Genomic DNA, 24,880 nt, shown 5'->3' with positions numbered 1-24,880 from the left:
GATAATGCTGTTAAGCTTCGGATCTAAGCGCTGCTCATGGCGAATGTTTGAAAGGTCAGAGATGGCCAACACATATGTGTCATCGTCACACTCGCTCGCAGGTGGTGGATCTACCGGGTTGCGGGACAGGCAATCGGCGTCAGCGTGCAGCCGGCCAGACTTGTGGATGACAGAAAAAGTGTATTCCTGAAGGCGGAGGGCCCAACAGCCCAGGCGACCAGTAGGGTCCTTCAGCGTAGAAAGCCAGCATAAGGCATGGTGGTCTGTGATGACGGAGAACGGGCAGCCAAACAAGTAGGGGCGAAACTTTGTAATGGCCCACACGAGGGCTAAGCACTCACGTTCTGCGATCGAGTAATTCCGTTCAGCTGCAGAAAGGAGGCGACTAGCATAAGCAATGACGCGAGTGCGACCCATCTGCTGTTGGGCGAGTATGGCACCAATACCTTGACCACTGGCGTCGGTGCGTACCTCCGTTGGGGCCGAGGGATTGAAGTGTGCCAGGACGGGCGGGTTGGTGAGGGCTGCAATGAGCGCAGAAAAGGCTTGAGATTGTTCTTGGGCCCAGCAAAATGGAGTGTCGTTCTTCAAAAGATTGGTGAGCGGTCGAGCCGTCTCCGCGAAGTTGGGTACAAACCGCCGAAAATAGGAGCAAAGCCCAAGAAAACTACGTACGTCACTGGTACAACGGGGTGTAGGAAATGCACTTACAGCACGTATTTTGTCTGGGTCGGGTTGAACGCCACGGGCGTCGACCACGTGACCGAGCACCTTGAGTTCACGTCGGCCGAAGCTACATTTCTTCGAGTTCAGCTGAAGGCCAGCTCTTCGGAAGACGCCAAGAATGGCATCAAGGCGATGGAGATGGCTCTCGAATGTAGAGGAAAATACAATGACGTCATCGAGATAGCACAAGCACGTCGTCCATTTCAAGCCGCGCAGGAGAGAGTCCATCATGCGCTCGAATGTTGCGGGCGCATTACACAAGCCGAAAGGCATCACCTTGAATTGATACAGGCCATCGGGAGTGACAAAGGCGGTCTTCTCCCGGTCCCGTTCGTCGACTGCGATCTGCCAATAACCGGAACGAAGATCAATGGAAGAGAAATAGCTGGCACCGTGCAAGCAGTCGAGGGCATCATCTATCCTGGGGAGCGGGTAAACGTCTTTCTTTGTAATTTTGTTGAGGTGTCTGTAATCAACGCAGAATCTCCAGGTATTGTCCTTCTTTTTGACAAGCACGACAGGCGACGCCCAGGGACTGCTCGAAGGCTCTATACTGTTTTTTGCTAACATCTTGTCCACTTCATCTTGTATGACGCGTCGTTCTGAAATGGCGACTCGATAAGGTCTTCTGTGAATTGGGCGGGCGTCTCCGGTGTCGATACGATGTGTAACAAGGGACGTTTGTCTTAAGGGGCGGTCACCAAAATCAAAAATATCGCTGTACGAATTCAGAAGACTCGTAAGTGCTGTAGCACGGTCAGGGCGCAAATTAAGTGCAACCATTCCTGATATGCGAGCCTCCGGAGATGGGGACGGTGCAGGTCGTGTCGACACTTTAGCAGTAGGGTCAGGCAAAAGAGTGGCAACTGTGACATCAGACAGTGGTGTCAGTTCGGCGAGAGTAATGCCCTCAGGAAGAACGTGCAATATAAGCGTTGTTATTTTCTACGTGCACGATGTTATGAGGGAGAGCGATTCTACGCTGCAGTGTCACGTCGGTTATGGGGCAAACAACATAGTCGCCATCAGGAACGGAGGGGAAAGGCGTCATGAGCACATACACTGCAGCTTCTGGTGGTAGACGAGTAAATGTAGAGGAGCGGAGACAGAGCATTGAAGTATCAGAGGCCTGTTTGTCAGGACAGAGTGGCAGGTCCAGATGAAGCAGTCCAGAAGAACAGTCAATGAGTGCGGAATGTGCAGTTAAAAAGTAGAGTCCTAATATAACGTTGTGAGGGCAACTGGTGAGGACTGTAAATAGCACAGGGATATGGCGGTCGGCAATGGTGATTCTCGCAGTACACATACCAATCACAGTAGCTGTGTTGCCATCAGCAACACGAACGGTAGATGAGGGAGCGGGTGTGAGGACTTTGTTGAGGCGTTGACGGAGCGAGGAACTGAGGACGGAAATGTGGGCGCCAGTGTCAATAAGGGCACAAACTGAGACTCCGTCCACAAGAATGTCAATGAGATTACGTCTGGGTGCAAGGGTCAGTTCCGAGTTGACAGTCCGGGTCGGTAATGCAGCGTCACTTCCGGGCGCTGCATTCGCTAGTTTCCCGAGTAGGTGCCGGCGTATCATTGAGAGGAGCGGCGACCAGGTAGCGGTGAACGGGATCGATGAGCCTGGGGAGATGGAGATCGGCTGTAGCGACGAGCAGTTGGGACGGTTTGGGTGCGAGGTTCATCTGGTTGAGGAGGAGAGTGTGTAGGTCGATCATAGGCAGAGCGGGGCTCCTCTGGTGGGGCGACAAAGTGTCGAGGTCCATAGTAATACCGACGGTCAGCGTTGTAATAAAAGCGAGGGGTGGGGAAAGTACGGCTACGGCAATACCGCGAAGTGTGGCCGGCTCGACAGCAAATGAAGCAGATTGGCCTGTCGTCTGAGGTGCGCCACTCTGCAGGGTTGTGACCAAGGTAGCGACGTGGGGAGGCTGTGCTGGCGGTTGTAGCAGCCACTAAAGGAACAGGGTGCGATGGTGGCGGGGGCGGCACGGAGCTAGAGAGGCCGACGTTTGCAAGTTCCTGGTGGACAACGACTTGTATCATGGCAACGGTGTCGGGCAGCGGAGACGAGAGTGGTGCAGGAGTTAGGGCCTCAAGTTCTCTGCGGACGATCCGAGTCACTGTCGTGGGATGGGAGGGCTGGTGCAAAGGGGCCAGGTCATCGCAGGATGAGGTAGCCGCCGTGTTCGGAAGACGCTCAAAGCTATGTACGAGACATCTTTGTTTAGCCTGCTCGAATTTTCGGCAGACTTGGAGCACCGAGTCGACGGTAGAGCAATCCATGCAGAATAGGATGTGGAATGCATCATCCACGATACCCTTGAGGATATGCCCTACCTTGTCACTTTCCGGCATGGAGGTGTTAATCTTGCGACACAACGCAAGCACATCCTGAATGTAGGCAAGGTAGGACTCCGTGGGGGATTGAACACGAGAAGAAAGTTCCGTTTTCGCAGCCAGAGCGCGTCCAATTGGTTTCCCCAACAAGTCCTTAAGCTTGCGCTTGCAGGTATCCCAGGTAACGAGCTCTTGTTCGTGGTTTTGAAACTATGTTCGAGCTGTTCCCACCAAATAAAATATGATGTTAGCGAGCGTATGATGTTAGATGTGGCGTCCCAGTGGTTGTTGCGGCTGCAGCGCTCATACTCATCAAGCCAATCGTCAACGTCTGGATTGTCGTCGCCATTGAAGACGAGAGGGTGGCATATTTTCGTTAGAACAACTGGCTGAGCCGATGTTCCCGCGGTGGTAGGGGCTGTTTCGGAGGTCATCGTGGCTGTTTGAGACGTGGTTGTGATCTCAGGTAGGTGGTGGCCGCTTCGTAAATCCAGCTTTTGGCAGCGTAAATGGACTAATCGGCGAGTACGGGGATCTTGATTCACCTCCACCAAGATGATACGTGGCAAGGCTAGTCCACGAAGGTTAGTCCAGGCTGGCACCGCACACAGAACACAGAAACACAGCAGCGTCGACCTTATTCTAGCATCAATCATTGCTACCACTTTGTCTTCTTCTGTGTCACTGTTGCTGATCGTTTTCATCTTCAACTTCCAGCGATGCAGGGCATATATGTCACAATATTATATATCATATTTAGGTTTTTATGGTACTAACAAAATATTCACTGCCTCAAACAGTACTAACACCGTGTGATGTCGCCTAGCTTGGAGAAACTTTGGTTTCAATAATAACTGGATAAGAAACCATTATGACATAGGATGTCGGGCATTCAAAGCTTGCAGGAAGGTCACCACTCACCTGAAGGCCGCACAGTAGCCAGCTCCTCAATAGACTTGTCCTTATTTCGTTTACTGACAGGAGGGTCAGGTTTGATGATGCCTTGCAGCATCTTAAGACAAGGCAGAGTGATGCTCTCCAACACAATGGGGCTCTGAGAACTGATGCCCATCAGGAACAACTGCATCACACACCTGCATAAGTGAATAAATGAACAGGTGAATAAAACGACAATTTTTGTAAAATAAATGGCAACCGTGGCTAACAATAAACTAGACTATATAATCATCGTACAATGTATGTATGTATGTATAACTTTATTAGGGAGCCGGCAAACGATGGGTGAGGAAAGAGTTCAACACAATTCTGACAAAAACATATACAAATGAAAGCATGAAAAACATGTTAAGGGAATTTAAGAGTAAAGAACCCGAACTCTGTATTTTAAACGAGTTTAAAGCTTAAATATAATTTCATGCTGAAGTCTATTTCCTGGTATATCAAGAAAGAATGCTAAAAACAACAGATTCAGGGTAAAACAAGAGAAAGAACATGGCTACATAGTATGAAAGAGTACTGAACAAGGGTTGAGGGTGAGTCTCGTTTGGCAAGCTTAGCCAACATTCGACAAGTGGACTTGTCTAGGCCCAGAGACAAGTCCACTTGTCCAAACATTGGCTCTGCTTGCGAAATGAGGCTCCTCAAAAACAACAGATGATGTTTATAACAGAAGTAGGTGCATGAGAAGGGCTAAAAGTAGCCACAAAATAGAGCATAAAACACATTATGTTTTTTAATGGCCCTGCCACAGTGGCACAGTGGTTACGGCACTCGACTGTTGTACCGAAGGATGCTGGATCGAATCCCAGCTGTGGCGGCCACTTTTCAATGGAGGTTAAAAGCAAGGCGCCCGTGTGCTGTGCGATGTCAGAGCACGTTAAAGATCCCCAGGTGGTAGAAATTTCCAGAGCCCTCCACTAAGTCGTCCCTCCTAGCCCGAGCCGCTTTAACCTTTCAAAACCTGCTGTTCTTGCCCATTCAGTCTAGCTTTAGGCTGACTGTTCAATTCTTCTTGCTACATCATATTCACCAAGTAGCCAGAATGCGACATGCTACCAGGTACCCATGATGTCTGGTATCACAGAGGTACTCAAGCTGGGTTCCATGGGCTGCTTTCATGGTTTCTGCAAGCGCCCACCCTGGCCGGCCGCGGTCATCAGTGGAACAGTTACGTCTTACATTTTGCAGCCAAGCTCAGTCTCATGGCACACCACATGTGAAGCTCCAGCATTACCGCGTGGCACCCTGAAAGAAGCTGCAGCCCTTGTCATCGTGAAGCATTTTCACTCCTACACTCTCAACAAAGCGCATGAAGTGAAGCATTTGTCATGCTAATTTCATCTAATGAGGGGACAATCATTGCCCGGGTTTTCAGCAAACAACTTTTGGCAGCTTCTGAAAGCCATTTGATAATCCGACATTTGGATAATTTGGTCGTGTCTTCCTATTTAATGAGGTTTTACTACAGATTGCTTTTATCCCTAGCAGTGCTGCGTGGCTGAATAGTACAAGAGTTATATAATGGTAAAAATTCCATGATCAATGTCAGTACTGGGGACCAATAATATTAGACATACTCAATTTTTTTCTCCACAACTGACCCGTGGTATGCCAACTAAGAGCCCTTATAAGACTGACTACCAAAATCAAGATGAAGAAACATGACATTATTGCTCAGTGCATAGATGAGAAATGGAGCACACTGTGCGCCATTCTCCTGGCATTAAATTTATAAGCGGAATGAATGCAAAACCAAATCAATGGACAAGAGAACTTAAGCTCACATGCAGGCTTCCTTACGATGTTCGACATTTTTGGCACTGTATCTGTAGCTAGTCATACCTTGTTTGCATGTTTCAAAGTATCAGCTTCAGAGATACATTTGGTTAGCTGCTCTGCCACTCAGCATGAGGTCAAACGATTAAAATCCTGGCCAGTCCTGGCATTCTGATGAATAAAAAATGCTAATATGCCCGCGTACTGTACGATGTTAGCGCGCATAAAAGGCACCAGGTATTTGTAACTAAATTCCAAGCCCCCCACTACAGCATTTCTCACTGCCCACAGGCGACAGTAAACATTCATACTGAGAAAAATTACCTCACTCTGGCATAATAAAAAAATATTTAAAGACAATCAACAATATTCTACAATGAGATTCTACAGCATGTCTGTGTTAGTGTTGCTTTTCTACAGCCCGCTACATATGATTATGTGAACACCTACACAACATGCAAAGCCAGGTCCAGACCTACGAGTAGCACTGTGTCACTGTATCAATACGGCTACCATGTGCCGCTTTCATCGCCCCTTTCCCCTGGAAGCCACCGCGCCCCACTTTTTGTTTTACCTTCTCCGCAGTGAAGTGCCTTTCACCTCCTCTCTCTTGCCACTGCTCTCCACTCTTCAACCTTTCCCGTTCCCTGGCCGCCATGTTCCCTTTCTACACAGAAGCTGTAAAGCTTCAGCGAGAAAACTACTGAATTTTTTGTAAGAATGGGGCTTTAACTGCTACTTGCCAACCAGTGCACCTTCCAGCCTGGCCATTTCAGGCGATTTTACGTCGTCACATACCTCGTCGACCAATAAGCACTTCGTCCTGTCATGCGAACCTGTGACGTCCCCAAAGCAGCTATGAGCATCCAGTGAAGCAACGCAGACGCCGGGCAACTTTTTCTCAAGTGGGGTTCCGACTCAAATGTGCTAGGAAAATTTCACTCATATGCAAGAGACCAGACAGGTCTTGTGAGTACCTGAGCCGCTGCTCCCAGCACGAGTCTTCTTTCTGAAGTGACAAAGCCAACAAGGCCACTTCATGGCGCACTGCAGCTGGAAGGTCAGGGACACCAACCACAACTGGTGCCACTGCCTCCTCCGTGTCAGTAGCAGTGGTGGGCACGAGGGCCAGGCAGGGCTGCGGGGGTGACTGTCCTCCACGCAGCAATGCAAGCGAGATGCGCTCCATCAGCAGGCTGTTGAGGTGGTCGGTGGCTTGAGGGTTGTCTCGTGTGAGCAAGCATACCAGCTGGCCCACCTGAGACCAGCCCTGGCGGAGGTTGTGCTCCACCAGCTCCCCTATTAGGCCCCGTTCGCACAGAAGCTGCCTGCAAGTGTACAGAGAAAGAATGTGGGTCACTGCTGTAAGATGCCCACAGTGCATCAAAGGTGAGAGACAAGCTTTGGGTCAAATCGCAACAGCTCAGCTGTCTTCCATGACAGTATCAGATGCTGAATTCTCAGACGTACCAAACAATGTGGAACATCTAGTTTGTTTCAAATAAATAGAATCTATACAATAAAAATGTTAACTGTACTGCATATGAAATTTTGTAATGAGGGCTACATTGGCCACAATCTCGCCATTTTGCCGTGCCTGTCCGAAGAAGAAGAAAAGAAGAAGGAGAAAAAGAAGAAGAAACAGAAGAAGGAGGAGGAGAAAAAGATGACATAGCTCGGTAGTTGGAGAGGCGAACGACAACAGAAAGTGTCTAAGACAGAAGGTTCGTTCGAACGCTGTGACGGCGGTGTGCCCTGGAGTTCGACTTAGAGACCATGTCATACCACTAGAAGTCTTCTACACCCGAATGAGAATGGTCAACGATGAGAGGTAAGGGTGCTCATACGTGACGTGATTTCCCGTGGCATAAATAAAGCTGAAACCATAGAGTAGACTACTAACGTGCAAAAGGCATGTCTTTACTTTCAAGCCGAACCTAAGCGTAGCCATGCTCATAATTTTTCGCTGCAACACTCTCAGCTTTCACTCTATCACTAGGTTCAAGCCATGCTTAAACCCCCACAATTTTCTTTTTAAGGAGTGAGGGTGGGGGGTGTATGCCTTTGCATACATTTGGTACGTAAGTGCCGTAAGTGCGGTCTGGTGGTGTGTTAAATGCAGTCAGATGCACATCACCTCCTGCATGTTGCCTCTGGCTGATGAGTGGCATGTAGACCTGCAACGAGTTCTTTCATAGAAGAGGGGGGTTTAAATGGCTAGAATATATTATGGCTGCGTGCATTAGGAACACTTTTCTTCTACATAATAATCTACAAAAATATGCAATCGGTAAATTGGGACAAAGCAGGTTTTCACATCTTCTGGAACTCACCGCCATTAAAAAAAACAAAAAAAAAAAAAAAAAAAAAAACAATTGAAATAATAATAAAGTGAAGATATGCAAGTAATCATACAATTCAGCACAAAATTAGTTTGCTGCTAAGACAGCTATGACCGATAGTTCCAAGCAATGCTTGTGCACGCAACCCACAACCACAGGTGACAGGCGGCTCTCATCCGGTCCGCCTGTTGCCTCGCCCGGTTGCCAAATGTGTCTATTTCAATCAAACAGACATTACCTAGATTTGAGCCCATTCTGGATAATTGAAAAAAAAAATAAAGGCTTTTGGACTGTTTTGGTATAATAATAATATACATATATCAAATTGCAGCGAAATAAATTGGCTTTTACATAAAAAATGCCTTAACAATCAACAAAACATTTTAAAAAAAATCTCAATTATTAAAACACTGAAAAAGCTTTAAACAGTTCGATGCTCTCGAACATGGATATTGAGCGATAGTTTAGGGTACTTCCCCGCCAATGGCATGACCTGATGGTCTGCATTGTTAAATCAGCTTACGCCAACATGCCAACTATCGGATCACGATAGCACTGCTAAAATGTCACGACCCTCATTATATCCGAGATCACATGGTATGCATGCATTTTCGTTACAACTGAGGCTCTGTTTTCGGTATATTCAAAATCACGTGGTATGCATGTCTCTTCGTTGTAACCAGTCCCATGTTCGTTATACCAGAGGTCATGTGGTTTGTGTGCATCATCGCTATAACTGAGGTCCCGCAGTCTTTACATCTGACGTCAAGGGTCGATCCAGGAATAATGCCAAACTCGCAGATTAACACAGTAGAGCTAATGCCCTAAAAAAAAAAGTATACTCTGAAAGTTGGAAACCCCTGAATATGGAAGCAAGTAACCACAAAAAACAATTCCAGAATATCTCACGTGCACTAAATTGTCTCTTTTCCTGATTGTGCAAAATTGGGAAACATAAGTGTAGGTTCGTTTCTTTGTTAAAACACTTGTGAGACTGCAGAACAAGCAATTCTGATAGGTGTTAGAGAATACTTTTTAATAAATTAATCTTTTGCACAATCTTGTTAAAACTATATACAGGGTGCTGTTACAAGGAAGACTAAGTAATTTTGAAGAAATAGTAGACAATACAAACGAAATATTTCCGGAAACATACTCCCTGCCCGCCCTGGCCCACATAATATTCTGCAAAGCTTCTCTAATTATTCACATAATTAACAAAAAACCCTTATTAACTTTTTATTATTGTATTTGGGTGATTCAGTTCAGTTCAGTCGTTCAGTCGTGTCCGACTCTTCGTGACCCTATGGACCATGTCACGCCACGCTTTCCGGTCTCTCACTATCTTCCTAACATCACATAATTTCATCTGCAGTGCCTCGAGGATGCCATCTAACCATCGCGTTCGCTGCCTACCCCTTCTCCGGCGACCCTCAACCTTTCCCAACATCAAATCTTTCTCTAGCGACTCCTCTCTTCTCATCAGATGACCAAAGTAGCTGAGCTTTAACTTTAGAATTTGACCCTCCAATGAGCAGTCAGGGTTTATGGTCGACAATATCGACTGATTTGATCTTCTGGCAGTCCAAGGAACTCTCAAGAGTCTTCGCCAGCACCACAATTCAAATGCGTCAATTCTTCGGCGGTCAGCCTTTTTCACAGTCCAACTCTCGCATCCATACATCACAACTGGAAAGACCATAGCACGAGTGGTAGGTGTGAATGCAGTTGCACAGCCTGAGAAAACTTCGGCTTTTATAGAACGCTGAAAAGACCTGCGAGGTCCAAGTGCTGTCATTAAATCCATTGTACTATGTATATATTAACAGAAGAATTTACCTGTACGGTACACTGGTAGCCAACGCTCGAAGCAGAGTGATGCAGTGATCTACAGCAGCACTTGCGCAGCCATAGCACCTTCCAGATGACTGCTTGTTGCCTGCTGGTGCACCGAGGTTGCCTGGTGACTGCAATTCACCTCGCACTGGTCGTACTGCCACCATAGTTGGCGTTGCTGCTTGAGCCTTCCTGCTGTCCTTCTGCTTGTGTTCATATTCAACCAGCTCTTTTCGTGATGCCAAAATCTGCAAAGAAGGAGGTCTAGCTGCAGTGTTAATTCAGTGAATTCAAATAATTTCTCACTTCTAATTTATTTTGCGTTTACCCAATCAACCTTTTATGACAAGTGTGCTATTACATAAGAGCCTTTTTTGGAGGTTTTATATGAGGAAAAAAAAATTGGCAGTGGCTTAGCTTGGTTAAGCCTGGTAATTGCGAAAGCAATAGCTATGGCTACGTCTAGGTTCAGCTGGTGGTGTAGCTGGTTGTGGTGCTTGTGGTTATGCAGCGATTCACTCTGGCCACGGCATATGGTTCAACTATTGTTTATTGCGGGGTGCTACCTGGTTATTCTATGTATAACTAGTAGCGAGGCAAGGAGTGCCGTGGCTGCAATGATATATTTGGTTGTGGGTGAGGTTAAGGCAGAATGTACAACTGCCGTACAACTACAAATGGCATTCTTTACGCCAGCAGAAATGAAAGCATCCCTGGAGACTGCGTTGGTTCCACCTGCCCCTAGGCCACCTCCTACAGTATCCAACGTTACACCCCCAGCGGTAGCTGTGGTAGGAGCAGGAGTTAGGCCGCGGTCGGTAGCTACCGCCTCGAGAGTTGACGGCGCGAGTTGGGGGCCCTGTTTTTGCAGCAGATGGGATGACGTCACTCCGGCTGTAGCGCTCCCTCACGGAGGGAGCGGGAGTTAGACCGTGGTTGGTAGCTACCGCCTCGCAAGTTGACAGCGCGAGTTGGGGCCCCTGTTTTTGCTGCAGATGGGATGAAGTCACTCTGGCTGCAGCGCTCCCTCATGGAGGAAGCGGGAGTTAGGCCGCGTTTGGTAGCTACCGCCTCGCGAGATGACAGCGAGAGTTGGGGCCCCTGCTTTTGCGCAGCTGTGCTTGGCGGCGCGCCAAAGGTCACGCTAAAGGTCAATGGTAGCTACCGCCTCGCTACGCGAAGGGCTGAAAAGTGAAAGTAGTATTGCTTTCACAATGAAAAAAAAGAAAACCATACTTTTGAGGTACTGATGTATACAACCCAAACCCAACGTGTGAAATTTTAATTTTTGAATGATTCAAATTGCACTGCTTGGTCCAGCCAAGTTCCGCAGAAGTTTATGTGCAGAAAAGCTCGTTAACTGCAACGCAAGTCAGTTGTAGGACGAATAATTCTGACTACCAGAGGTGGAAGCAGGCTCGAGCATTTTGGAGCAGCTTTGGGAGAAGTAGTAAAGCCATTTTGGAGCAGCTTTGAAGCAACAAAACAAGAGTTTTGGAGCATTTGAATTATGTTTTAGAGCACATTTTAAAGGCCAAACGCCTTTAATGATTGCAGTTTTCTTTTCCTGAAATATAAAATCTCCAATCTGATTCCTTTTTATGCAAGTTCACTCCCTTTCTAACCTTGCACTCATCTTTGAAAAGACAAACGGCTAAAGCACGTAAGGATATATAACACAGGCCGACCTTAGAGAAAACTTGGAAAAGACCAGCATCAAATGTAACGCTTACTGGTGCGTTTCATAACTGAACGTCTTGTCTGACCTAATGCGTTTACCTATTTTGACTTAATAGATTCAAATGTCCAGTCTACCACTTCGATGCACTTAAGCAGCGATACTAATTTGGAGTTCAGATTAATGGGCATGTTATTTCCACCCCTGTCTTGTGCATATCTATTTTATATTGGTAGCAGACTCAGGCATTTTGGAGCAACTCTTGAGAAGCTTCCTAGTGATTGACAGCTTTGGTGTACCAACTCATAACGTTTCAAGTATCGTTTTGTCTGCTGTAGGCCTGGCAAGCTTGTCACTGACAAAGAGGCTCGATAGTGAACTACCTGCTTGTTTTCACAGCAGAACCATTAGAATAACTCATGCAGTTTTTGCAGTCGGAGAAGATTCCTTCTTAACGGCTCATAGTAGTTTGTGCTACCTGCTTCGCTTGCTGATCTCTCTTCCCTCCACCGGCGATTCAAAAGGCTGAGAAGAGGTGCTACGTCACATGCATAGTGCATTTTTTTTTTTTTTTGCAGTTATCTCCAATCACCAGTGGCTCACCCTAAATTTACTTGTGAACAAGTATTTATTATTCTCCATGCTTTTTTCCCTTACAAAAATTTAATTTGCAGTGCAAGATGAGTTATATCTTTGCTACTGGTGCAGTGACATTGTTGTCGTGTTCTGCTAAATTTGATGGTAGAACATCAAAAGAGCCAGTTTGGAGCAGTTTTGGAGCAATATTGCATATTGGAGCAGGATGGAGCAGGAAAAGCAGTTTGGAGCAGAATGGAGCAATTGGAGCAGCACTTTCACCCCTAAACTACGCACTGGTCTGTCTGGGTGGCCTGGCACCTGAAACATAGCCAGAAAAATGCCTCTTGAGGGAAGCTTAATTGTGAGGCTGCACTGCCTCCAAAACAGAGAGAGGAGCTAAGACCATGGAAGAATGGATTAAACAGCAAGCTCCAAGCGTGCAAAAAAGGGAGAGACACAATGGCGCGACAACAACTACCACTGTTTGCTCTGTCACTACAAACACTAAAGCGAAGGCGAGAGGCAAAGTTCTCCAGCTAAGTGCACAGCATTTTCTGTTCCCATGCACATGGCTTAGAAAACATGGCCGCAGCCTGTTCTCTGTTATCGCTTAACATTTAGAGGATTTAATTCATAACGAGGCAAAAAAAAAATATATATATATATATATATTGTTACGGTGAAATAAAAAAGGGGGTGTTTATTTACAGTGCTGTGGCAGCGGGACAAGGTGAAGCCTACTGGCCCCAAGAAACCAACGCTTCTTCTTCTTCCTCTGACACACCATCACAATCCTTCGTCATCGTCAGTAGCGTGACAATATTATATATATATATATGGTCAACTGGCCCCAAGAAACCAACGCTTCTTCTTCTTCCTCTGACACACCATCACAATCCTTCGTCATCGTCAGTAGCGTGACAATATTATATACCGGGTGTCCCAGCTAACTTGAACCAAGGGTTACAAAATAATGTATTTGAGGTAGGTCAGTGAAACCAAATGCATACAACTGCCAGCCTATTTGCGCACTACAGGCAATTTTTTGTTTTGCATTTACTTAATTAGCTAATTATGTTAGTTTCTCTAATTTTTTAAATATCGACTTTAGACCAGACATGTGAATTGGAAAGTTGTAGAGCACCTTCAGAAACCACCATCCCATTAACTTCAATAAAGAAAGTCTCACGTGTATCTTTTTTTCCGGGCTCAGAAGAAAGCGCGCGAAATACAAATAATACCACGTGGCTAGCGTATTTGTGTGCCGCGATTGTGGTGCCCTCAGTCGTGGTTTGAGCGAACGACATAAGCTGCGGCTGTGACCCGATGGTCCCGTTGCAGCGGCAGGCAGAAATGTTGGCGATGGTTCGAGCGAGCTCGAGCTCGCCCGTCGCCACCGCGATTTTGACCAGGCCTGCGCACCGCAGCAGCCTACATCACGACAGGCGGATGGCGATAAAAAACCGGCAAATGAAGGTGCAGCGCTAATTTTAGTCGAGTCACATGATGTCATCTCGCCCCTTTACCCAAGCCTGTATGCGCAGATTCAGTGGCTGATACCTTATCGCTCATTCGTTTGTCGTGACGTTCGCTGATGGGAGAGAAGGAGGCCTTGTTAGAATGTCGGTGGTGTCGGCTCGCCGCTCTCGCTGCTACTGCACCGTCACGTGGGCCGGCTGTCTGACACGGGCGAAGAAGCCATCGCAGGCATATCGGCCTGCCGCTTTAACGGGGCCAAGAAGACACGGCCGCAGCTGCTTTCGTTCGCTCAAACCACGACTGAGAGCACCACAATCGCGGCGCACAAATGCACTAGTCACGTGGTATTATTTGTATTTCGCGGGCTTCCTTCTGAGCCCGGAAAAAACGATACACGTGAGACTTTCTTTATCGCAATTAATGAAATGGGGGTTTCTGAAGGTGCTCTACAACTTTCCAATTTACATGTTTGGTCTAAAGTCGATATTTAATAAATTAGATAAATTAACATAATTAGCTAATTGAGTAATTGTAAAACAAAAAATTGCCTGTAGTGCCCAAGGAGGCTGGCAGTTGAATGCAATTGGTTTCACTGACCTACCTCAAATATATTATTTTGTACCCCTTGGTTCAAGTTAGCTGGGACACCCGGTATATATATATATATATATATATATATATATATATATTTATTTACAGCAACTGTGTGTAGCAGCAGCATTGATGACTAAGACAGCACACTTGGTGAGGAAATGTCAGGTCTTGGGTCTAGTGTGTGTCAGAGTTGGAGGCTGTGTTACCATTGACTTACTGGTTTGATTCACTGAAAAGTCATTTGCAAGGAGCTAGCTAAGTGACAAACCAGAAATTGCCAGCAGCTGGGGGGTGACAGCTAAAGTAGGATTTGAAGCAATGTTTGGAGCAGGAAAACCAAGTTTTCGAGCAGTAAAATCTAAATTTGGAGCAGGTAATAAAAAAAAAAAAAAAAACAAGAAACTGCACTTTGGAGCAGGAGTTCCAATTTTGGACTGCTTAAGGGGGAGAAACCTCACTCTTTGGAGGAAAAAAAGAAGAAAAGATATAAATATAGGACCATATGGACGAGAACCGAAAGGAATCTAGCTAAAGTCACCTATCACCAGTGCTTAGTATATTTCCTTTGGGAATCTTGGCTGCTTGCTATATTTCTCAATAAGCATTTTATACTGCAAGGTGTGCTATCGCAATAATATACAATAAAAAAAAAAGCATTGTCAAACAAGATACCAAGGAAGTAAATTTGCAAATTTCAGGCACCAAATAAAAAATGCAAAAAGGTTCACAAAGCTAAAGAGGTAAATTCAGGGACCAAATAAAAATGGAGAAAGCTAGAGAATATGCATTTTCTTTTTTTTTATTAAGCAAGGTTTTACAGCCTTACCTACGAGATCTTGGCTTGCTCGCAAGAATCGTAAAACAAGGTAAATCCACAGCTTGCGCTACGCGACAGCAGCTCCAAAAGAGCCCAATCCAAAGACAATTGCAAACCAGCCTGTGCCCAAAAACAAACGCACCACAAAAACAAAAGAAGACAAAAAGTTGATTAAAAAGCGCGCACAGAAAAAATTACGAAGAGAAAAACGGCGACCAAAAGGCGATTGGGCAGATGTCGAAAGCAGATAATGAATCTAGTTGTAAGCAAACAAAACTGCCGAGCGCATCTTCACCTGCCCCTAGAAAGCGTAACTACGAGGAGGTGGGCGACGAGTGGGGATATCAGGTTATGTAGGGAAACCAAGCTGGAGTTTGCTCCGTGATGCCAGCGGTCTGTTTCTAGTGGAGCGGAGAAGAACTACAAAACCTACGCGCAGCTGCGCCAGCGCAACGCATGGCTGTCTGCAGAGTCTGCGCAACCCGCTCACTCGGGCGCGCGTGCTATGCACAGCCGCACGTGCATGCGGAGCAGGAGAAGGAGAGTGAGGAGGAGGGGGGATGATCGCGTGCAGACGCGCGTAAAGCCGGCGCTCTTTGTTAGTGAGGTTTCTTATTTTTGCTTTTTCGGTTCCCTGGCTGACAAAGAGGCTGGCTGGAAATGCGTTTTGTATCTGTGCTTTTGAAAGCGAGAAATTATGATTAATTGATCACCGCAAACATTGTTTTCAAAGAGCGCTTGTTGGCAGGCTGACAAAAAGAAGAAGAAAAAAAAAGGAAAATTGGCTACTTGAAGGCGAGAGGCAAGCGACAAGGCTAGGTATTTTGAAGGACTTGAGGCGGCACCTCTTGATGTCTCTGTCCATATTGTTCAGAGAATGTTGTTCTCGTGGAGAATGATACGCATGTACACAGCGACGAGTGCTCCGGACGCCGGGTGGGGAGCATCCTTTCCCTTTGCGACTGCTCACTTGAAAGGGGCCCATTCAATTCTTTGGGGACAGACTTTTTAGGTGAACCCCAACAAGGTGAATGAAAGTAAACATTGCCACCCATAATTACCCATTCGCTTCAGCAGTGTGATGACTACACAGGATGCTACCGGCGCCATGGTGCCTGTTTTCGGCGCGTTTTGGACGTGTTTCCTACAAAGGCACAAAGCATGCCGCCTTACTTTTTGGTTCATGTCAACAGCGGCCAGGGGAAGTTCGCTGCTGCGGCGCTGCCATCCGAAATCAATGACCTTCAACGATGACCATCCCGTTACCGTTTCCACAAAAGCTTTGCGAAAAAGCGCGGAGTCATTTTTTCGTTTTTTTATTTTTTGCCCCCTTTGTTGGAGCGCGACGGTGGGCAGAACGCGGCCGGAGGAGGAGAGAAACAACCACGTGTGCGCAAACACTCGCTTGAATGCAGCGCGGTGCAGACGTGCTTTTCAATGCGGCGGGGAGCAGACGACGCGGCTGCGCTGCGTGAAGGAGGGCACTGACGAACAGAGCGGCGCAGCGCCCCCTGGACCAGGTTTTCTCGACTATACTTTGCGCACATGTCAGCAGCCGTAAACATTATTTTTGGCAGCCTAGGGTCCCCTCACGGTGTTACGGAATTCAAAATCTATAACTGCTGCGTGTTTCTCGACTAGCCGACACCTTAAACAAACTTCACATGTGGCCCGTCAGAAGCCAGAACTGATGCACATGCTACACTACCTGACGACGGGAACGCGAGTCTATTGACGAGACCGCATAACCTTGCAGTGCACGAATGGCCCAATAGAATGGTGGCAAATTTGAAGAGCGGCATAAAAACCACCCGACAAGCACGTTATGAAAGCATGCATTACTTAAAACACGACTTTATTAGAAAATGAAGACACACAATACGCGCCTGCTCTGCCGCTTACACTAAAGCCTTGCAAACGATAACACCCGATGATTTTGGCAGCACATATGCCCGCCCAAATGGACAGTATTAATTTGAAGCACCTGTAAAATCTCTCTCCATCGAACTCGCTGGTGGCACCGATGATAACTCTTGAAAATCAATGTAAAAGTATAGGAAATCTGTGTAGTATATCGAACTCTAATTTCACTGGTCGTTGGAAATATTGAACAATGCACCACGCACTGGAAGGCATCTTCCTCAAAGACGACTGCGTCATGCTCAGCCGTTTGCCACGTGACGTTTTCAAGCCACGCGCAGGAGGAATGAGACAGAACAGTTCTGCGACAGCTTGTCTAGAGTAGCGCAGCGCCCTTTCTCCAAAGGCGCGCGCATCTGTGGTGACCGTTTGCCGCGTGCCAGCACATGACGTTTGGAGTGCAGCCGTGGCGTTTGGGAGAGGGGAAAAACGCAATAGAGTGAAGCGAAAGGGTGTGCCCACTCTTCTGCCGGCTTTGGCTCTCCTTCCTCTCTCTTTCTCTGTCTTCGTTCGCAAAAGCATGCACTACGCATGCGCGGACAAGCCAGCTCAGCCTGTGGCAGACAGATGCTTTCTCCAGATTGTGTTGTGAACCCTCTGTGCGCGGCGATGCCCCGCATGGTGGCTAACGTGCGATGCTTGTCTCGTGTCGTCGTGCTGAATGTAGTAAGCTATGGCGGCTGCAGATGCTAAGAAGCAGCAGATTTACTTTTTTTGTTTTGTTTTCGCGAGTTGTCTATTCTTCTCGTGATGCGAAACGTGCAGCGTAGTGTAACCTATGGCAACAACAGATGTTAGGAAGCGGCAGATTTTTAATTTTTTTTTGCGAAAGTCGTCCATCCTTGCATCTATGAATCAACGAAAGCATGCGGTCAGTTGCAATCATGGCACTGGCTTTTAGCATTGTTCGCTTCAAACGGCACTTGCAGCTAACAAGCTTTCGAATGATTTTGTGGCAGTGGACTATGCTTGCCCCAAGCACGGCGTGATAAATCGAACCAGGCTTGTGCAATCAAGCCATCACGGGCACTCTACCAGGTTCGCTCCCCGCCACAGCAGAAGCTATCAAAAGTATAGTCAAAAGATAAGCATGAGGTGAGGTTATCGCTGCGCAGAATCTTGGCGTGCTGCCAATAAATGAGCTCTGGATGCGACGGCCGAAAGGACGCGCCACAAACTAAATGCTGTTTCATAGGCAAGCAGAAACGCTCGCGATTTCTGCTGCTGCGATGCAAGAACCTGTTTTGAACTGTCGCACTGGCTCGAGCAGCAAGAGTGATGCAATTCCAACAAGTTGAAAATTTTTTGCTTTGTCACTGCCGCTCGTCACTGAGTTCGCTCAATTGCTTGTATGTGAACCGGTCTTAACACTTTTTTTTTTTTCAAATTCTCAGGGACAAAAGTGAAAGGTGGGTCTCGTCGCTGAGTTTGCTCAATTGGTTTTATGTGAATCGGTCTTAACACTATTTTTTTTTTTTAAATTCTCGGGGGCAAAAGTGAAGGGTGGGTTCATTATGAGAGTATGTTGATTATGCGACAAATATGGTACCATTTTTCACGATCGCAAGCGGCAGCATCTCATACAGATTTCTGTTATCAAATTAGCGATATATCGAACTATTTCGCGATCACCTTTGAGTTCGATATATCCGGGTTCAACTGTATTTGAGCCTCCATGACGATACTGGATTGGCCACCGGCGAGAGACTGCGAGTGGCCAATGCGGCTCTTATTTTTTAGCAAATCTAGTGCAACTGCAAACTTCTGCGGCAGGTCGGGGCATTTCGGCACAGCGTGGCGCAACTTTTAACCCTTTCGCTGTCACGAACGTACCATTATGTTTTCGCACTTCCCCCCCACAGTGTCAACGACGTACCGGTACATTCTTTATCGTGCGTTCAAAATTCTACGCCTGAGCGCGAAGCCGGCGCACTTGGACAGGCTGTGCCATCTGTCAAATCTTTCTACAAGTTCGTATTTTCGCCCTGCGCTGTATTGTGTGGGGTTAAAGGGGGGAACGGTCTTCCGCCCCGTTCCTACTCTGCAGGTGCAGTGTCCTCGCTAGCGACCCGCGGAGGGGAACAAAGAGGACAAAGGACGGGGACGACACATAGTTAATACTCGAATGCTATTTATTGCACTTGCAAATAATACAGAGCATGCCGGCTAGCTATACATCAACAAGGTTTTCCTTGGAAGGGCAAGGCTACATAAGAAGGACTTTTGACTCACCGGCTGGGGAATGGAGGTGCGACTTCGGCGGCGGACATTTGAACGCGCCGTGAATATGGCGGCTGGGATCTCCCGTGCGCGCCGCATTCTTCGGACAAAGCCATACCATGGCGTTTGCCGCGGGAGGCGGCGAGAGCGTGCGGTATTTACCGGTCGCTTCGCCGTTGGGAACCAGAAGATGGGCGGTCGTGCACGACGGGTCCTCCCGTGTGCGCAGCGTACTCCGTGCCCGCTATCCCCCGGCATTTGCCGGGAGAGGCGAGGGAGACAACCGCTCTCGTTGCCGGCTGGATCCAGAATCTTCATCTGGTCTTCTCGCGGGAACCCGCGTAGACGTCTTGGTGGCGCACCCATCGCTGGTCTCCTTCCCCCAAGGGGAGGTATTTACCTCCTCTCCCAGCCGGCGCTGCCATGAAGCTCGTTGGGGTGGTGGTCGTCGGTCGCGGCAAAGGGGGAGGAAACTAGTTTTCCACAATTGGTACGTATATACTGAAGAGTATGGAGCGACTGCGTCCACCCCCGCCACCTTCTTTGCTGGAAGGGAGAGGGAGGGGGGGGGGGGGGGGCGGTCGCTCCGCACGCACTACTATATCATGCTAAGTTATCATGCGGTGCGCGTTTCGCGACACGTGCTTGCGTGCGTGCGATTACGGGTTCAAGGGCTGTTCTGTCATCGTGCACATGCTTGCAGGTTTTTATATTTATTCTGTTGGCGTGTCTGCTACGACACGTCACATTCAGGGGCTCGCGCCATTGCCTCTCCAATAGGGAAGCGCACCTGAAGTTTGCTCCCACTACACCAGTGCCGCCTCTTTCCTCTAGCAGTCATTTCTGAACTGCTGGTCGGGGACGTTGCTGGGGGAGCGCATTGAACCACCCACGTCCAGACTGGTATGCGCGCTGCTCACGCCGTTGGCACCCTCTCCTTTATTGTATGCATGCGCCGTCTCACTCGCAGGTGCACAAAAGAGATGTTGCTGGTTGCTGCGAGTCTGGCTGGCGTTCCACGGCGTTCAGAGAGGGCAAAAAAGTTGTGTCCAGGGGTGTGGAATGACCCCTCTTGGTTCTTTTTATTAAAAGCACACAACAGCACCATGCTTGCAGTGCCACAGAATGACAGCCGGGCAAGTGCATTTGCCACTGCTTGTAAGCTGCTGCTTTGGAGAGCATAGCCATGAATGCTAAAAAAGATGTTTGTGATGAAACTTCTTTGTCGCACAATTTACGAGTACAGAGAAACAGGAGACGCCCCCATGATTGTTTGCCATGAACGGCCTCCAACTAAACTAGACTTTTATCCAATTGAAAAAGTATGACCTTATTTATTGCAGAAACATTTATTTACCAAACTTTTGCACGGAATCATAGCATTTAGTTAAGCATTTCTCCATTATCGTTATTTACTGACGAGTGTTCATGCGGCCGAATGCAGTTTCGAAAAGAAGAATTTTGAAAAGTCAATGTTTGTCATTCATATCAGTGAGCATTCGCTTATGTTCAATGGCTCTGCAGATAGGTTGTCTTGAGGGTACGCGTGCGCTGTGATAGCATGAAATAAATAAGCAACCGCTTTTCTCTATGGCACTTATTAACCAAGCTTACAACATTTTTCTTTTAACCATAAGCGAGCAGTTGGTAGGCATATTCGGTGGATGGTCTCGTCTTTCTCTTCAGCCTCGCATATCGCCTTCAGGACTCTTAATTTGCGTTAAAATAAAGGTAATTTTCATTATTATTAGCACAAAAAGTATCAAAATCCAATCTATAAAGTCAGCGAAGTTTCGTGCACCACACTGAGCCATAGAATAAAATTTTACATTGTGAAGATGACTATGTAAAAAAGAGACTTACTTTCCGCGTTGTTAACTGTTTTGCCACTTAATTACTTGCGGCACTAAAAGCGCCGTTAACATAATGGTGTTTTCGTCAATTTGCCTCACGGAGGGGACATGATCCACAAGATTTTTTTTTCGCGTTTGCACTGAAAACTTTTCCTAATTCTCTGAAGAATGCGCATGTGTAAACGTTCAAGCATTAAAGGGGTCATGCAATGCCTAAAACGGGGTAAAGCAAATCGGTCGAGAGATAGGTACTCCCTCACAGGTCAATTCACCGCAAGAATTTTTTAACTAGCTTCATTAACACCACAAATATCGGCGATTAAAAATGGCGCTCCTCCTCGCTCCCCTCAACTCAACACTCCAAGACACCAGAAAAAAAAACGAACAAAACAGCTCGGGAACTCCGCCCCGCTAGCCCCGCCCACGAAGCGTCATCGGGTGACGCTCGGTTCTCAGACTTCCGGTCGTCGCGCCTGTTTCCCCCCGAGCGTCGCCCATGCATTCACGGTCTGCCTTTCCCGTCCCGTCTGCGTTTCCATAGCTTTCAACCTTGTCTGCTGTCTTCCTCGGCCGCCGGTGTCTTCAGTTTCTTGACCTCTCGGAATTGTGTGCGACAGCAGCCCGAACGACTCGGGTCGTTCGCGAGCGCATACCTGCAGGTGGGAGTCCACACATACCGGCGGCCGCCGCGGAGGGAGCACTTTTCTTCATATCCCTGTCCCATTCAGCGCAAATTAGCGTGCACTCCTGCCAAGCACGGCTTTCTACAAGACCGCTTTCTTCTCTCGCGCTGCCTGGGTCAGTCTTCTGTGGTTTGACCAACGGCGGCGGTGACCCCTTGCGGAGTTGACGCAATAGCATCGACTCTGCATGGATGCTGGCAGACGATCGAGCGTGCGAGTTGCCCGCGTGCAAACATATGTCGTCGTCGCTTTTAGTCCGGAGCTGCTTTCATTATGGTCGGCGAGAGGCATCTCTTGTGCATAACGAATGGAATGTATACGCATACGTATCACCGACGAGAGCACGGACTGATGATCGCTACAGAGTTTTGGATATCGGATGACAGGTGAGCACGAATTATTCGTTCGCGAATCTTAAAATTGAGATTAACAAAAAGGATAGTGTAGTGTTTTTTTTTTTGACGTCCTTTCGCACATCGTTTAGGAAGTGCCAATGCGCAACATGCACGCGTGTTTATCTCATGTGTACGCATCGTCCGAGCCAGAATCGACGGCGCAAAACATCAACAAAGCAGCTCGGCACATTCAGTTCGGCAGCGCAGGTTGTCACCGATTTTCGCGCCGACACGCAAGAATCGCGCACATGAGCATGCGAGCGGTTATGCTAGAGACGCAGCGAAGCGGGCGATTCCAAAACGCCGTCCGCCGTGGCTTCGAAGCAAATAAGGCCTAGTGACGACCAGGGAGCAGCGCACGATCGGAGTGCCGTCGGTCGCAGCGCCCGCGGACGGCATCTCTGCGGTAACCTGGCGACATCCGGTGCTGCACATAAGCGGTGCGAATTTGTGTACTTTCGCGATGAAGCTGAGGACAGACCTTTTTTGACGCACGTTTCATTTACACGAAGGTTGATGCTGCCTTTTTAATCGGTACGGTGTTGAATCGGACCTGCGGGCTCTTTTCGCACTGCTGCACCGACACGCACTTTCAGACGGACACACATAGTTTAGGAAGTGCCAATGCGTAACGTGCACGCGTGTTTTATCTCATGTGTACGCATCTGCCAATCCAGAAACAACGGCGCAAAACATGAGCAAAGCAGCTCGCCACATGCAGTTCGGCAGCGCAGGTTGTCACTGTTTTCCGAAGCTACACGCAAGGATCGTGCACAGGAGCACGCGAGCAACTACACTAGAGACGCAGCGAAGCGGACGATTCTAAAATGCCGTCTGCCGTGGCTGCGATGCAAAAGAAACAAGGCCTAGCGACGAGCAGGGAGCAGCGCACGACTGGAGTGCCGTCGGCCGCAGCGCCCGCGCCTGGCGGCATCGAGTGCTGCACTTAAGCGGTGCGAATTTGTGTACTTTCGCGATGAAGCTGAGGGTACACCTTTTTTTGACGCACGTTCCATTTAATTATTAACACGCCGCACAAATGGTCGATGCGGCAAAGACGAGACGGGACTACAGTATGCTGTTGCGCCGTCGGTCGGTACATAAAGGTTGATGCTGCCTATTTAATCGGTACGGTGTTAAATCGGACCAGCTAGTGCTCTTTTCGCACTCCTGCACCGACGCGCACTTTCAGTCGGACGCCACCACCTTTTCGGTTAACATCGCGAACCGAAGCGCCAAGCTCGGGTTCACGCATGCATTGCAGCACTCGAGCAGACGACTTTCGCAGCTACCGGAAGTGTGTCAGTGACGTAGAGGGCGTCGCAGCTGCAGCCAATGGCAGCCTGTCGTGGCCTGTCACTCTGTGACTGGTGACGTAGGTAATCACGGCACAATAGTCCCAAATCTCGCTGCCACGCGGAAATGGCGCAGCCCGCGAATTAAAAAAAAACTCAGTTTTTAATAATTAATGATAAATCGCTGGATTTTTTCCGATGAGTTTTACTTTGAACGAATGCTCGGAAGCATTTGTTCTACATATTGAAAACGTTTGTCAGTGACCTTTCTAGCCGTTTCATGCCCCTTTAAGAGAAAGCACGCGACTGCACAAACATCTGCAGCAGCCCAACACGTGCAGAACTGGCCCCTTTCAAGAGCCACTCGCGCAGCTGTTCAATGGGAGTGGGAACCGGCCTGACCGGTCAATTACCTGGACACCGCCGAAGAGGGCGCTTTTCACTGGCGCTTGCAGCGCCCCCCTGTGAAGCTACGGTCCCCTATAGGTCGACACGACTCGATCGCTACCTTCGCTCTCTTGCCGCGCCCTTGCTTGCGACTAACAGCAGCAAAGGAGGTTGTTTTAGTCTCTTTCCATCCCCTTCTGTCATCTTGATTTCACAACATGCCATTTCTCTCATTGTGAGGGCAACCGAAAGTGCGCCCTCCATGCGCGCGGTTACTTTCGGATGGCTGACCGCACGGGACCTTCGACTGCGGACTGGAGCGATGGTTCTTTTGATTATAAATACGAGTATAGAGCAGTTGCATTCTTATATCATCCTCATTTATCTAATTTATAATCAGGCTGATGATGATGTCAACAACACCTGCAGAACACTGAAATATGCATATTCCGTTGACCACTTTATTTGCATAGCAATCATAAAAAATAAATCACAATGCTCCTTCCCTGATATGCTCGTTTCCTAAAACCTTGCCGACACTGGGGGTGCGTCACGGCCAGAAACGCCCAACAACAAAAGGGTTAACAGATTCCCCATTCATGGCACAGCTGTTGCCCCCCTGCCACAGAAGTTCTGTTGGCTAATAATGGGGGGAAGGGGGCTTCCAGGCAACAAGCAAAATTTACTGTGAATGCAAACAGAGTGATGAGGCCAGCGACAAGGGCAAAACTCCATGTACGACACTGCCACTTTCTGCCTACTGCTGTCATGTCTGTGTCTGGTTGAGTGTGCCTAAGGGACACGATATGGCAATATGTGCTGCACCAGTCATCCCCTCTACTACCTCTTTGGCCTGCCCATTGGCATTGTGACCACTGTACGTCATACCATCGTAAACTGTTGGTGTATATGGTGCTCAACCTAAAACCAAACCGGAGCCTTGAGCGGAACAGCAGCCGAAGGTGCCAGCCAGAGGGCAGGAAGCAGGTTTTTG

The 24,880-nt window shown here is 47.9% G+C and overlaps 1 protein-coding gene across 4 annotated transcripts in view; it reads right to left on the bottom strand.

Moving 5' to 3' along the window:
• poe (E3 ubiquitin-protein ligase-like protein poe) overlaps nt 1–24,880 on the bottom strand; it is a 298,383-nt gene that overhangs the window by 59,065 nt on the left and 214,438 nt on the right. For all 4 annotated transcript variants that reach the window (XM_084589458.1, XM_084589460.1, XM_084589459.1 and 1 more), the window contains 3 exons: nt 9,990–10,234; nt 6,786–7,136; nt 3,994–4,166 (listed from right to left, as the gene is read on the bottom strand). In XM_084589458.1, the coding sequence (XP_084445584.1) occupies nt 3,994–4,166; nt 6,786–7,136; nt 9,990–10,234 (769 nt within the window). The remainder of the gene's footprint in view (nt 1–3,993; nt 4,167–6,785; nt 7,137–9,989; nt 10,235–24,880) is intronic.

This window comes from Amblyomma maculatum, chromosome 1 (genome assembly GCF_055883805.1).
Source record: "Amblyomma maculatum isolate TAMU_Amacu chromosome 1, ASM5588380v1, whole genome shotgun sequence".
Lineage (NCBI taxonomy): Eukaryota > Metazoa > Arthropoda > Arachnida > Ixodida > Ixodidae > Amblyomma > Amblyomma maculatum.
The sequence above is the reverse complement of the archived record's forward strand: the minus strand, read 5'-3'. Positions and strand labels throughout refer to the sequence as shown.